The sequence below is a fragment of the Lycorma delicatula genome, chromosome 11, assembly GCF_047948215.1.
Source record: "Lycorma delicatula isolate Av1 chromosome 11, ASM4794821v1, whole genome shotgun sequence".
Taxonomy (NCBI): domain Eukaryota; kingdom Metazoa; phylum Arthropoda; class Insecta; order Hemiptera; family Fulgoridae; genus Lycorma; species Lycorma delicatula.
The window spans coordinates 5,219,009-5,235,481 of record NC_134465.1 but is presented as its reverse complement, the minus strand read 5'-3'; the positions used below and the strand labels follow the sequence as shown (position 1 = coordinate 5,235,481).

The following is a 16,473-nucleotide window of genomic DNA, read 5'->3' as shown; positions in this document are numbered from 1 at the left end:
AAAATACCCTTCCAGTATCTATAAGCCAGAAATTCATATTGCACATTTTTTTTAATACTGAATAATTTATTATTATTATTTAAATTAAATTCACGTTAAACCAGTATTTTAAATTAATAAATTTGTATCTAAAATTGAAGGTGGCTCTGAGGATCAAACAATATTCTTGTAAAAGTTTCATTCAAAAAGCAATTAAATTTCTAATGAAATGTCCCATCACATAAATTATTTATATAGACCAGGAATAAAATCAGTATTCAGACCAGTATGAATACCAATCTCCTGTAAGAATACAAATATTGAAATCAACGTAGCACTTATTCAACCCCACTGGAACATACTGTGCCCTTATAACATAAATATGTTATTTTGGAAACATAAATATATAACATAAATATGTTAATAACTGTTATATAACTGTTATATAACATAAATATGTTAGCATAAATATGTTAAGATAAATTGGAAACAAATCGTGTACAATCTCAGATATTCCTGATACCCGTCACTTTAACAATAATATATTGTAATCCTCATAATCAATATCTTTAAATATATCAATAAAAACTTTGTAACCTTTTTACTATCGTTAATCTCATTTTGTAATACCCACTTGAGACTTCAAACAAAGCATTTTCAACTTTTGTATTTTTTTAAAAATAATTAATTGTTTGTGGTTCCTTGAATGCAAACTGACATTAAACTGACATTAAAAACTGACATTGTGTGTGTGTGTGTGTGTGTGTGTGTGTGTGTGTGTGTGTGTGTGTGTGTGTGTGTGTGTGTGTGTGTGTGTGTGTGTGTGTGTGTGTGTGCGTCCGTGCGTGTGTGTGTGTGTGTGTGGGTTTGTGTTATTCTGGTAAATATCTATGGAACAGAATCAATAATTATGAAACTCAGAAGGAATTTGGGTTAGTTCCTTGTTAATGTGTATTACTATATCTTGTAATAGATACATTTTTGTTTGAAATTTGGTCAGGGCTATTAGTTGGTGACAAGTTTACTAAAGTAATTTTAAAAGTATTACCAGTTGGGCAATCAGAGTTGATAGTTTCAATCATCTGACAGTTTTTTAAGGTAACTTTAGATTTGCCCAGTTCTGTTATCTTGTGGTCAAGGGTTGTTTTTATTTTATTCAATAAACAGAGGTAGAAATATCAATTTTTTAATGTTTCTTAAACATTATTTACTTGTTAATTCTTTTTTTGTTTATTTATTTACTCTATAAACTTATTCCTCAGTACTGATGATAATTACGTAACACTCATAATGACTATCTTGTTTTAGGTTTTAAGGAATATTTATTTAAATAATTCTTTTTATTGTTTTAATAATTTATTAGTTGTAATGTAGAACATTTTTTTTTAAAATCTTATATCATCACCTCCTCCTCCGCCTTCTGAATCAAAAAGAATAATCTATAAATGAGTAAGTTTTAATTTTTTTTATATTTTAAAAAAGAATATCATATAAAAAGGATATAAAGATTGATGATGGAGTTGGGAAGCATAACCCCAACTTGAGTCTGGTAGAGGGAGGGTTAGGGTAAAACAAAAAAATAATTTAATATATTTTTTGTTCAAGAAAAATTTAATTTTCCTCGAGTTTAACAAAAAAAAAGTAGATAAATAAATCTAAAAAAATAATAATAATAAACACATAAGGATAATAATAAAAATAATTTTCAACTTATTCATTTAGAGAAGGATTTTATTTAAGCTCTATAGAAATTCTGGGTTTAGTAATACTGCTGAATTTTCTGTCATCAAAGATGATCTAAATTAAATAACAATATCATTCAAATAATAAATCATAGGAAATTCATAAATAAAGGTTTCCAGCATGTGTCTGAAAGAAAAAACAGAGATTAAAATATGATAAAAAACTTTTATGCTGAATTTTACATTTAAACATATCTATCTGTGAAAGGTGTTTTTTTTTTCTAATCTAATTATACATTGTAATCATTACAATTTTAATGACTATATTTTTAGCAGTAAATTAATTAATTAAAATCATAAACTATAGAAATAATTATGGGTTATCAAACAATAATATTATCACATTAAAAGCGTGTATTTCTGTACTTATTTATTTTTGATAAAATATGTTTATAGCAGAAAAATTAATCTACAAATAATTAATATAATCAAAATTTGTGTGTATTTTTTAATAATGATGTTATTATTAACTATTATTGCAAAAATAATTTTCCATTTTAATTATTGTGGTGTAATATATATATATATATATACATACATACAAGTATATAAAAGATTGTTTGTAGTAAGTTTAAATTGAACAAATAAGATTTGCAATTATCTATTTTATAAATTAAAACAAAACTTTCTTTATAAAATATAAATAAAAGAATATATATTTTGTATAATAGCATACTTATTTTGATAGTTTATTAAACAAATTAACTTGCCTTCTTGGGTTCAATGAGTTATCATATAAAATATAAATAAAAGAATATATATGTTGTATAATAGCATACTTATTTTGATAGTTTATTAAACAAATTAACTTGCCTTCTTGGGTTCAATGAGTTATCATATAAAATATAAATAAAAGAATATATATGTTGTATAATAGCATACTTATTTTGATAGTTTATTAAACAAATTAACTTGCCTTCTTGGGTTCAATGAGTAATCATATAGCAGGTGATTTCAATCTTTCTTTTGTTTTTCATTAATAATCATTTTAATGGTTTGATGCACTTATTTATCTCTTTCTGTTGTTTGTTAAACTCATAACTTCAATTTTATTTTTACATACAATAATAACAAGGATTCTGGACAAAATATAAATCATACGATTCTCTTAAATAGTTTTATTAATTTTAAGAATTTTCAGATATCTAGTACAGATTTTGATTTAGAGTTTGTAAGAAGTTACAGCCTTTCTTCATGTAATGAATGTGTTTTGTTACATTCATGGACCATTAGGTAAGGTTGTTATTAATTAGAACCCAACAACAGAATAGGTCTTGTATATTGTACATCTATCTATTCTTCCTTTTTTATCATCTTATGATAATTAAAACTTTACATAGAATATTTAAGAGTCGTTTTTCTTGCTCAGATACCAGTTAATTGAATAATTTATATTTCAGTTCTCCATTTCTACTCATTATATAATTCTCAGTAGGGACTTTTAGAAAGTATGTGTCTGTTCTCAGGTTACTCATTATGGAGGTAAAGCAGTTATATGTTTTTAGCAGACTTATAAAAAATTATTAATTGGTTACATGCTGATTTCATCCTGGTAAAATTCTTCCTCAACCTTCCAAAAGATTATGATGATCAGAATTCATTACCTGAATAAAATCTTGAAGCTGTCTTCTGAATGGCTTCACCACCCTTCCTGTTTTTCCACATTCATCCCTTCTTCTCATTCTTGGTTGAGTTTACATTAGCCAAACTTGGTTTATGCTGAAGAAGAAGGGACTTGTAGAGCATTTTTGATTTGATCTGGTAAGGGGCAGCTCCCTATCAACTATACAGTAATCAAATCTAATGACTGAAGTGCCTATTGGATAGAATAAACCCATCCCTTGTAATTGCTCCCACAATATAAAGCAAATGAAAGTAATGAAAGTAGAGTTCACCTTTTTTTTTGGAGGTAGAATTTTAAAAAAAATAAGAAAGTTTTCTTAGTGAATGACTGGCTAAAATCTTAGTGGAATCAACTTTGTAAAATTTCATTTTTCAAGAATTTGAGCCAAGTATTTTCTGACTCCAGTCTGAGAGAATGCGGTATTTTACGTTTGTATGTGTAGATAAATGTAGAATTTATCATGCTGATACAAAAAAAGCTTTTTTAACTATTGTTACTTCCTTGTACGAAGTAAAGGAAGTATTGTGATTGTGAAAAATTTAGGTTTTCAGATTTCAATGGTAATATCCATTTTGACCAGTTTCGGCATGACATCTGCACATACATACTCATTTATCTCGCATAACTCAATAATGATTAGCCGTATGATGCTGAAATTTTGAATTTAGGACTGTTGTAACATCTAGTTGTGCAATCTTTTGATTGCAACTGGCTGGATCAAAAGTCTCCAAAAAAGCCCGAAATAAAAAAAATTGAATTTGGGCATTTTCTTAACTGCAGTAACAAGCCCTCATTGAGAGCTTTTAAATGATATAGTGGTACTTATAAGTGGTACTTATTTTCATTGGTTCCAGAACTATAGCCAAATAAAATTTTAATTAATGAAATATTTGGACCTTACAAGGGAAGGCACACTGGTTAGAATCTGACTTCAACTTTTTTTTTTTTTACTTTTTTTTAATTTAAATATATTGATAAATTTATTAATAATTATTAATCTCTGATTGTAAAAAAAAATTACGATAAATAATTCAATAACAATAAAAAAAAATATATTAAAAAATATCAGAATTTATTAATGAAATAAAATTTTATGTACTTCTCATTTTAAAAATAAAAGTGTATATGTAATTTAATAGGCATACAAAAATGTTGTGATGTACACATCAGATTTTTTTATTACTATGCATAATTCTTGACATTGTAAATTTTAATACGTAAAGAGATAAAAATTTTAAAAAAAATTATATTGTACATGAATTACATAATTAGGTGATATTTATTTAAATTTATATATTTTAAATTAAATGATTCGATTGCAGGATCTATTAAATAGCTTCCTTTTTATTTATGGATCATTTTTAACCACTTAGGACCAACCGGTAATCGCCTAGAAGACGTTGCCTCAGTCAGCCCTAGGTAATGTGGCTGTAGACTAGCCCACCCTGTGTATGCAAGTAAAAGCTGGATTACCCACTGGGATACCTCTTTTTTTTTTTCTTTTCCTGTTTAGCCTCCAGTAACTACCGTTTAGATAATACTTCAGAGGATGAATAATGATGATATGTATGAGTGTGAATGAAGTGTTGTAGTCTTGTACATTCTCAATTCGACCAAACCTGAGATGTGTGGTTAATTGAAACCCAACCACCAAAGAACACCGGTATCCACGATCTAGTATTCAAATCCGTGTAACACTGGGATACTTCTGGTTCATTGAAACATCACAACCACCTCTTCTGTTTGCCATGATGCCCCTCCCCAGAAGTGCTACCCTTCCTGTTCCTACATCCTAGTCAGTGTCAAGGATATGCATCCCACTCATATCCCCCAAATCGTGTGCCCACCTCACATACTTCGAGGGTCCTCAATGCATTATCGAGACATCCCATATATACAATAACTTCCTAACTTGCAAATCCCTTACTATACTAAAAGTAAGGAACTTGATATCTTTTATTTATAATCCCACATTTATATTTTATTTGTATATTTATATGCTATATTTTCCTACTTCTGTAGAGTCATGTTATTTAAGTAAATTTTTTTACTATAATGTAATCAGTTTTATTTCATGATTGATGTGATAATAATAATAAAATGTGTATTACTTGTTCATGTTATGTAGTAACAATACTTAACATTATTATTACATCACTCGTGATAAAAATAACCTAGCAAATAAATAGTTGCAAATTTTAAAGGAGGAGGAGAGTAGAAACATTTGTGTAGTTATTTATAACATCTATTTCTATAAATTACTGTGTTGCATTAAAAATATATTTATTGATAAAAATCTGTTTTAAGATTCAAATGATAAAATAATTATATAAAATTAATTTTTGTTTTCTTCTTTTAATTTATATATAATAATATCTTAAATGTTTTAGACCATTTATTATTAAAGTAACCAAAAATATTAGTTATCAGTTTTTGAAGTATTACATATTAGCTATCATAATTTGATATTTTAGATTGTTAAAAACAAATAAAAATTTATCTTTTAAATATTATTAATAATAATAATAAAAATAATAATTTATTATACGATATATAGCTTAATTAAATTTTGAAATGTACACTTCTTGAGTTTTTCATCTTGTTAGTTACCAATTTTGTTGTAGTTTATAAAAATTGTTACATTATTGTATTCAGCATTTTGATTTTGTATAAAATATATTTCAAATGCCTGAAGAAGGAAAGGTACGTAAATATTTTAGTAAACATTTTATTTTTATTTTTTTGTAATTTTAATAATATGTCATATAGCACGGTTATTAATACAGTAATGTTTTTACAATTTTTCAATTTTATTTTGAGTATTTTTTATTGAAAGTGGCATTAATTGATTATCAATAAAGCAAATTAAAATTATTAATAACAGTGGTATTTAAATTCAACTAAAAGTACAAAAAAAAAAAACTTGTTAGTACCTTTAACTACAGAGTTGTTATTTATAGTTACATTATTTAATTTTTAATCTCATTTGGTTTCTTTATCCGAATATTTTAAGAAAACTTGTAATTTGCTTTATTTTAATTCATCTCCGTATAAAAACATATAATTTCTACTCTAAGTAATTTTCAAAAATTGCATTATCCACTCTCTGAAAGCACATTACAATTTGATAAATCATTAATTTTTAATAAATAAAATCACTGGCCTTCTTTATGATAATGATTTTTATTGTTATTTTTTGCTCAGAATTTTTTTTTACTGTATGGTTTTAGCCAAGCAGTTAACAGTATTCATTAAACTGATCTAGCATTCTTAACCTTAGTGACTTCAGTAACTCTTCATTAAATGGATTTTTGGCCATTAGAATTTTAACCTTACTTTGTATCCTTCAATTTCCAGGATGATGCTTTTATAGATGTTACAAGTGGTTCTGAAACAATTAGATTGTAAGGGATGCAGTTTTATTAATATAAGGAGATGCAGAACTGTTATCGTAAATAATAAATTGTCTAGAAATTGTCCAAACTATTTCAGATTAACACCAAAGTCCTGATTTTTAAAGTTTGGAGTATCATATTTATAATGTAATTCATTTAACTTAATTATATTATAATTATTATTAAATTTTAGGAATAAATCATTATCTGTATTTAAATTGTTTTATTTACTTAAAATGTTGTTTTTGTTTGATTTTGTAAATTTGTGTATTTTGAAATATCCAGTTTTTATATTTTTATTATTAATTTGTTAAATTTCCATGTTGATATTTACGAAAGTATGATTTGTTTCAATTAAACAATTTGCAAATTTGAATTCAGTAGGTTATTCTTTCACATGTTATTTGTAGCATCATAAAAAGTCATGACCTGTTTGTCCTATATAAAATTTATTAAAAATAAGGCTGTCAAGTTTGTAAACTTTAGATAAATTGAATTTCTTTGTTTATATGTGTGAGTATTTGTGACGATGTTTATTTTGTTTTATTAATAATAAATGAAATAGTATAATTGTAATATATTTATTTACTTATGCAGCAATAACAGTCTGATTCCCCTATAACAGCTATCACAATGATAATAATGAATTTTGTAGCATGTGAAAACTGCTATGTCTAACCAGAACCTCGGGATGAAAGACAAAGATATACAACTCTACCACAGAAATCGGTAGATTAAACAGTACATTGAATTAACTGTCATAATTCTATATGATAGGGTGGCAGCATTTTATAATAATGCAAAGAAAAATACTTTACCCTTTATAAAAATATTAATATTAAATATTTTTTATATAAATACTTCACCCTTCCATTGAATCCATTTTCACAATCTGCTTATATTGAAACAATATAACATACATAAACATCAATAAAAACATGAGAATATTATACATAAGCATTGAAGATTGAAAATTAGATATGGTTGAATAATTCAAGCATAACAGTAAACATGTTAACTGAACAGAAAACATTATATATGTACACACTCTTCAAACATATCATGATCAGAGATCGTTCAAAAACTTAATCTAAACACCAGTTCTACATAAATAACACTCGGATAATTCAGTGACAGTATCAGAAAAAGTTTGACTTAGAGCAAATGTTACTTCAAAGTATGGTAAAGTAACCAACCTTAAATTAAAATGTACAATAGATGTTTTTAAATAAAATAACTGTCATTTTTTTAAAAGTAATGCATAATTTTGAATTTTAATTATTTTATAGAATATTTAAATTTTAAATATTTTATTTAATTTTTTTTCATTGAGATTTTTTCTAAATATAACAGAGTATAAATTAAAAGAAATATTTTTAATTTAATGGAAGAAAAAAGACTATTCTATAATAATTTTAGCTTAAGTCATGGTATAAATATTTTACAGGATTCATCCTAAAAACAAAGATAATGAGCCAGTTTATTTGGGCTTTATATTAAATATTAAGAGATTATAAAAAATCAATATTTTGACCAATTAAAAGTAAAGTTGTAATTATATATACATAGATTATAATAATCGTTTTAATTTTTTTTTTTGTTTTTAAACTATTATTGAAATAAATTGAATTAATCATAAAGACAATTTCACTAAATTGATTTAAAAGAACAGAAAATTACTTATAAAATTAAGTATTTTGTTTTCTTAATTCTTTTTTTGATGTTACCTTACTGTATTTCTTATATATTATGACGGGAGGAAGAAAAAACTAAAATCACGTCATTGTTTAAAAATAGAAATGACATCATGCTCTTTTTTTAATATATACATTGCAACAATACAATGGAAATGAAAATCTATAATACATATATGTAATGTGGTGATCATCAATGGGAATTTTTTTTTAATAACTAATCTACCTTTAAAACTAGTTCGGAATACATTTGAATAAATTAATTAATTATATAATAGGTTGTGTCAATTAACTATGTTAATTATTTATAAAAATATGTCGGTTGTTAAAATTAATGGTTTTCGATAAACATTCAGTATTTAGTAAAATTATGTAATAAATATTTATTAAAAGAATAAATAATTTATTTTTACTACAAAATTAGTAGAAAATGATGACATTTTCTTGATCAGAATAGATGAACTTCTTGAGTAGTATATATGTGATATTATTTTTTTTTACCTTCAACTGTTATTCTTATTATACACTAAAAAATGTGAATAGCATCTAGTGAGCTGCACCTAATTTTTTTGATTTTGATGGTCTGTTGGAACTAGTTCATTGAGAGTGGCTTTGATCGTTAGTATTTTACTTTACTTCATACCTTTCAGTTTCCACGATGCTATTTTTTTAATGTTTCACTGATTACAAAACCATCAGGTCGTAAGAGATTCAATTTAATGTCTTACCCAGAACCCAAAGAAATTTTTATTTTTTGGGTTTTTTTTTAATTTATTTAGTATCTTTTCTCTATCAGCTTTTGTATATATATATATTATTTTTTATTGTTATTATTAAATATGTTATTCTAAATATTGTGTTGCAATTAATAACAATCACCTAAAAACGCATCAAAATTGCAATATTTACTTGTCAATTTGCATTTAAAGCTTTTCAAAGCATCTGATTCATCAGTTGTAATATTATAAAACTTTATCTGCTACCATTACCATCATAAATAAAAGTCATGAGTTACGTGTAAAAAATGTCGTGATCAATCACTTTACAAAATGCTTTTTTTTATAAATTGTTAAGTTACTTTCTATTTTTGTCTGTTAAAAGATGATTTTTTGTTAAAAATTATGTCTTCTTTATATATTAATATAGACTTTTAACGTTCATTTTATTATTTTTTAATATTAATTTGAAATTTTATGATGCTTCTTTTATTAATTAATTAATTTTTTTTTTGCGATGGATCAAGGTTTTACCAAGGTATCTATCCATGTAAATGGTAATACATTTTTCTTTATTATGTTATTATACATATTGTTTATTTATTGGGTAAATATATTTTACTTTTTTGTTTACAGATAAACAGTCATGTTATTGCAACAAATGGTTGTTGTAAAGTGAGTTTAAATCAAATGAGACATATGAGCTCACTAAAATTGAAAAATTCATTGAAAGTAAGTTTTAAATTATTTTATTTTCTGTATTCTATATTATGAAATGAAATTTTTGACAGTACTTTTTTACATTTAAAAATTATTTAGTTCTAGATTTGGAAATAAATAATTGTATTATTATAATTATTTATTTTTTACATGGAAAAGATGTAATAAAAAATTTTCAAGTTTCATTTTTAAAATTGGTATTTATAAAAATTTGTAAAAATCCAACTTTTTATTAACGTTTTGTTTTTAAAAACTTGTCAAAAACACTGATATCAAGTTAAATATATTTTGTTTTTGTACAAAAAATGTTGACTATTGTAACTTCTTTAACGAATTTAAAAAATTCATCTTATCTAGAAATAAAGTAAAAAACTTTCAAGTCGATAGGTTTCTTTTTAGCAGCGAATGATTATTTTAATATTATTTCTTTGCATATATTACCAAAGCAACTCTTTCCCTATTAACTGCTTATAAACTGATAATAATAATAATAATTTACTAATAGATAATTAATATTATATATTAATACACTCCTGCCAGTTATCTTTATGTTGAAATAAGGGTGTCCATTGTGTACAATTTGAATGTGTTATGTTTATTTAAAATGCAAGAACCACCAGGCCAACTGTAGTGGTCCTTGTGTTTTTAATGAACTTTGAGAACTGTTTTAGGTATAATGTTATCCGTTATACATAAAGGCTTAAACAGTGAGTAAGTTTTGTTTTGTATTTTAATTTTTCATGTACCAATATTTTGAGTAAGTAAATTATGTTTTATAAGAGATACTTATATGATAGCCGTGGATATGATTTTATTACAAAATACAGATTAAATTTTAGTTTGATATTCTATTCATAATGATAATCAGTTGAACTGTTAGTAAGATATCAGTAATTTAATAGAATTTTGTTTAATACATTTTTGTAGGTAGACAAGTAACATTATTTTTTTGCATCAAGCATTAAATAAAAATGAAATACCAAAATTTAAATAATCTTATTTATTATAACAGTTGTTATTGATAAAACCTTATCAACTTACATCTTAATTTTTAATATTTTGTTAAAAACAAATTTTAAAATTGTTACATCATTATCAAAGGATAATTACATGATCATAAAAAAAAGTTATACATAATTGTTGTATGAGTACATCATATTCATTTTCTATTTTGGTGAGTAATTGTTTCTTAAAACCAAATATTTCAACAGAGATTTTAAGTTGCGCTTATAAATTATTAAGTTGCATTTATTTTGTTTGGACCATCTACAGATCACCCACCGGGTTGGTCTAGTGGTGAACGCATCTTCCCAAATCAGCTGATTTGGAAGTCGAGAGTTCCAGCTTTCAAGTCCTAGTAAAGTTGTTACTTTTATACCGATTTGAATACTAGATCGTGGATACCTGTATTCTTTGGTGGTTGGGTTTCAATTAAACACAAATCCTGGAGACTAAACAGGAAAAAGAAAGAAGAACCATCTACTACTGATCACATTAAAATCGATTTTACTTTGCATCTTGTTTCTTTTTCTGTTGGTATTCTCATTCTTTGACTGGCTTCATTTCTCTCTTTTTGGGAGAAAACGTTTCCTCTTTGTTTTTCCTGAAAACTCTTGAATTTTTTATTTCATTTCTAAAAATATTTCAGTCCCAAATTTCTTCTTCTTTAATATTTAATTCGTTTAGATTTTTCCATTTCTTGAAACCAGTTATTTTTAGTTTTTAATATACAAAGATGATTAAAAAGATTCTTTTTATTAAACTGTTGTCCTCCACTCTTTTCAAATGTCTGTCTTCAAAGAGTTCATTATTTTTTCAAATTTTTGTTAAATTTCATTTAATCTTAAGATATTTTTTATTTTTTTTAGATTTAGGTCTTAAAAATATTTCTTAAAATTTTCCTTTCTTTTATAATTGTTTTTTTCCAGTCTCAATTCTTAAATTGTGATCATTTCTGCTGCATATAAGTTATCTGGTTTTTTTTCTGTTTGCACCAGTTACCCATGAACAGAACAATTTTTTGCAATGAAATTTATATAATCAACTTATTTTAACCAGATATAGTAATTTACATGATTGAAATATAAGTGCATTCTCTTTTATTTTGTCTTTTATTCAAAAAACATTTTTGAAATTTCAAGTGGATGTTTTTTCCTTCTCTCATTTTGCTGGAGCACTTTTTTATGATTTATGGATAATAAATTATGGATAAATTTTAATAAAAGATTTCAGGAAGACAATAATTTAAAGAAATTACATTTGAAAGAATTTTCATGGGAAATGTTGGGCTTCATGACCTAACAGGGAGTGAAGCCCAACATTGGGCCTCACTAACCTGACTTACCAACATGCTTATAAATAAATATATATATATATATATATATATATATATATATATATATATATATAAAATATATATATATATAGAGAGAGAGGTGTGTGTATGTGTGTGTGTGTGTGTGCGCGCGCGCGCGCGCATGCGCTTATTCTGGAGACTAAAGTAGTGATAGATTTAAAATGAAGTTTACTTAAAAATGCTTGTCGTACATATTTATGTAGGATGGTATTTATTTCATTCTATGATTTACAGCAGTTTGCAGATATATCAATACGATTAGCATCACCTGACCGATTACAACCGAAACCAGAAGTATCACAGTTACAATTCGGTAAACAGTTCACAGATCACATGTTAAGGATAGAATATCATTCTTCTGCTGGTGGTTGGCAACAACCAGTAATTATGCCATTAGAATATATTTCACTACATCCTGCTGCTAAAGTACTTCATTATGCAGTTGAGGTTTGTAATACTTCCTTAGTTATTTATTTATTTTTTCTTAGACTATTTATTTAGGTAATTTTACTTAAACCAAATTTACAAATATTTTTACAAGTAATAAATAAATAAATATCATTCTAAAGAAAAAAGAATTTTCTTTTTTTTAATTAGAAACTGGTACAATTACTATGTTGTTAAAAGTAATGCTTTAAAGTATTTTACTGTTAAAAAGTATTTTTTAGCATTTTTTTTGTTACTTTTACAATCTTCTTCCTGATCATCCTGCTTCAAGAAAATTTGTTAGAAATTTAGCAGATAAGTTCAGCACAACTGGAAAGTTAACAACAATAGAAAAAAAATCAATCTTCTCTTTTTGATAAAATATTGATATTTTTTCAGTCTTTAGAAAAATTCTAAACAGTCCATCAGAAATTTCGATAATAAAAAAAAATGTCATTTGTGATACATGTTATATGTCTATAAGAAATTTTTAAAACAAACAAATTCCATTCTTATAAAATACAGGTATATCAATAACTCAATGAAGCTGATTCTCATCGCTGGATTCAATTTTGTGAAGAAATAGACAGTATTATCATAGATAACCTATTATTTGTCCACAATACTTGCTTAAGTAATAAATACATTTTCTATAAAAATGGATTTGTTGATAGACAAAGTTATAGGTACTGGAATGCCAATAATTCAAATTTTTATTACTTGAAACTAATACCCAGTATCCCAAAAAAGTTAAAATTTGTGTTGCCATTCTAGGTAATCATGCAGTCAAACTTTTATTCATTGATGTTAACCTTACAGGAGCTATGTATTCGTAGATATTAAGGAAGAAAATCATGTCAGTAATTAGAAACATTACAGCTGAATACTGGGAAGAATTATTATAAGGCAAAACTGTTTTCCAGCAATGTGATTAATTACTCCATTTCAATAGAGAAGTAAATACAGAATTTCCAGACCTAATGCTAATGAAATCTTTCTTATGGGCTATTGTTTGAAATCCCTGTGGCAGATACTGAAAAGCTGAAGAACAGGATAACTGATGCATATCAATCCCTTATTATTGGTATGCTTGCAAGAATAAGGAGAGCAATTTAAGATAGAATATTCTTCTGCTTAGAGGTCTGAGGTTTCCTTTTTGAGTATCTACCCTCCTAGTAAAACTGCTTAAAAAATTTCTCAAATTTTTTACTAATGTTAGCTTTAAAAAATTAATAATTTTTTTTTCAATTTTAATTGATTAAAGTGATTTTTATTTTTACTTTATTTATTTTTGTTAGTCAAAATGTACAATCAACATCGGTCAACAGGTTTTGAATATTCTCAATATTTGTAGTTTAATATTAAATCTTAAGTTATTTTTAAACCTTTTTTTTTTTTTAAGTTTCCTACTGTTTTTTATTTTTTTTATTTCTGTAGTTGTTTGAAGGCATGAAAGCATTCAGAGGTGTTGATGGTAGGATAAGAATATTCCGTCCCGACTTAAATATGGAAAGAATGAATCTTTCAGCTGCGCGTTCTGGTTTACCACAATTTGATAGTGAAGAACTGATTAAATGTATAAATAGATTAATTAGTATAGATCAAGAATGGGTACCCCATTCTGAATCAGCTAGTCTTTATATCCGACCTACACTTATCGGTACTGAGGTAAGGAAACATAATTATTTTATTTTATCTTAAATTTATAAGCTATATTAATTATTTGCTTCTAGTCAAGATAACAAATTATTCCAACCTATGTTGGCTTTGATTCCACTATAAATTATTTATCTTTCATAATTCTTCATTTCTTTTCGATCAGAACAAATACCTTGGGAAGTGGTTCAACTTCTTCACTTTTAAGGTTGAAATTGCAATAGCATGGAACAGTTCTGTATACTTAATAAGGCATATCAGCCCTACATTTAAGCACAATTCTGCCATTTGTGCTTTTAGCACAAAGTGCATATCTTGTAGTTAAGATTATTGTTAGTGTCCAATCTATGATTATGCTTCAAATTCAAGTATAAATTCACTATAGTCATATATAAAATATTCTATGCTTAAAAGTGACATACTGTAAATATTATGCTCCTATGGATTATTTTTTTATTTTTTAATTAACTTTAAAAAAATGAAATGGTTCTCAATGGAATCGTATATTTGTTTTTTTATATGTACCAGGTCCATGAAATGTCTGAATGTGTCAAAGTGTTATATTTGTTATGACTAAGTTATATGTGTTAGATGTGCATGTAAAATATCCATTTTACCAAGTGTATTTGTTTTCTTTAGTTTTTTTTTATAAAAAAAAAATATATATAATTAATTTGTAATTTGTAATTTAGTATTCTTGCATTATATAATAATTATTATTAGTAATAAATAAAATAGAATAAAAATATCCCTTGCTGCTTAATTTTTAAAAAACTTCACATTAGTGTTTTCATGGTACCCACTGATTACACTCAGCGCAGTGCTGCACACACTCTAAGGCAGTATTCAACAAGAGCACTCTTAAGGCCACACATGAGTGTGATGTTCAGCCATAATCCCATGAATGTTGCTTTGCACATCGGCCGCTTGATCAAGTGCATATACCAAATGTCCAAACCTATGGTTCCTCTCATACTTAGCAGCATTATTACCTCAATGACGTGTTATCAGTAGGTTAAAACTAACTTGTCTCATGATAATTTTAACAATCTGACTAAGAAAACTAAATCCTTCTTTCTCAAGTTTTAATACAGCTGGTAAAGTGGTACACACTACAAAAACACTAACATGAAAATTTAAAAAATAAGCAGTAAATATTATTTATATTTTATTTATTATTGATAATATATATTTTTTTTTTATATATATATTAGGAGATCTCATTATATTAGATCTCAATATAATATTCAAAGTATTTTTATGAAGATTAAAAAACAAGTTAGAAAACTTATGGTAAAAAATGTGAGAATCATTCAATAATTAAATACACAAATAGCTGTGGATGCAAAAATGTTGGTACGACATACTTTCAGAACAGTAAGTTGATAACTTTGCAATCACTTTTGATGAGCCGTTTGAGTAAAATTGTTTTGTGTATAACCTCAAAATTTCACTTTGTAATGGTGAGGCCTTTTGAAGTTGCAAATTAGTTGAATAGCATGCAGTGATCTGGTTTTTGATTTCTGAAGATAAAAAACCGGTAAACATTTACTCTTTCATATACCAAACAATACAGACAAAAGTTGTATGAACTGTACAAATTACAACTAGGTAAAAAGATTTAAAATTGGTCAAACTTTATTGACTGACAAGCACTGTTCTGGACGTCCAATTGAAGGTTCAAACTCACGTAGATTCTCCCATCCAAGAAGACTGACTGATTACATCCCAATCCTGTAAGAGAAGACACTCGCTTTGTGACACTTCCGGTCACCACCCCCACATTCCTAGCCATGATGGGCTTTTACGGGAACTGACTGATTACAGTTAATTTTACAGCTGATAGATTACAAGTAAGTGTAATTACAATTCATAACATTATCACCAACAAGCATAAATATCATAAAACATAAATACCATAAAAGTCTTCAACGTGCTTTCTATGTTTTTTTTTAGTAATCAATAATAAATTTATTGTTTTTATTGTTTGTCTGTATTCCTTTTCATATTAGGATATAGATTTTTTTATATTTTGTATAAATTAGTCTCCTATTTTGGATAAAAATAACACAAAAGTTTAAAATAAAATTAAAAGTAAGAAAAATGATTCTAAAAATATTAAAATGTAAAATATAATACTTTTTTGTTCTTATTCAAATCTTGAT

General features: G+C 25.8%; 1 protein-coding gene across 2 annotated transcripts in view; it reads left to right on the top strand.

Moving 5' to 3' along the window:
- Window positions 1-16,473, top strand: part of Bcat (Branched chain amino acid transaminase) — a 61,074-nt gene that overhangs the window by 12,158 nt on the left and 32,443 nt on the right. Inside the window, exons 2-4 of one of the 2 annotated variants that reach the window (XM_075378998.1) lie at window positions 9,787-9,882; window positions 12,464-12,673; window positions 14,090-14,320. In XM_075378998.1, coding sequence (XP_075235113.1) covers window positions 9,787-9,882; window positions 12,464-12,673; window positions 14,090-14,320 — 537 coding nt within the window. Of the gene's footprint in view, window positions 1-9,786; window positions 9,883-12,460; window positions 12,674-14,089; window positions 14,321-16,473 lie in introns of both variants that reach the window. The other variant, XM_075378997.1, reaches the window with a different exon arrangement.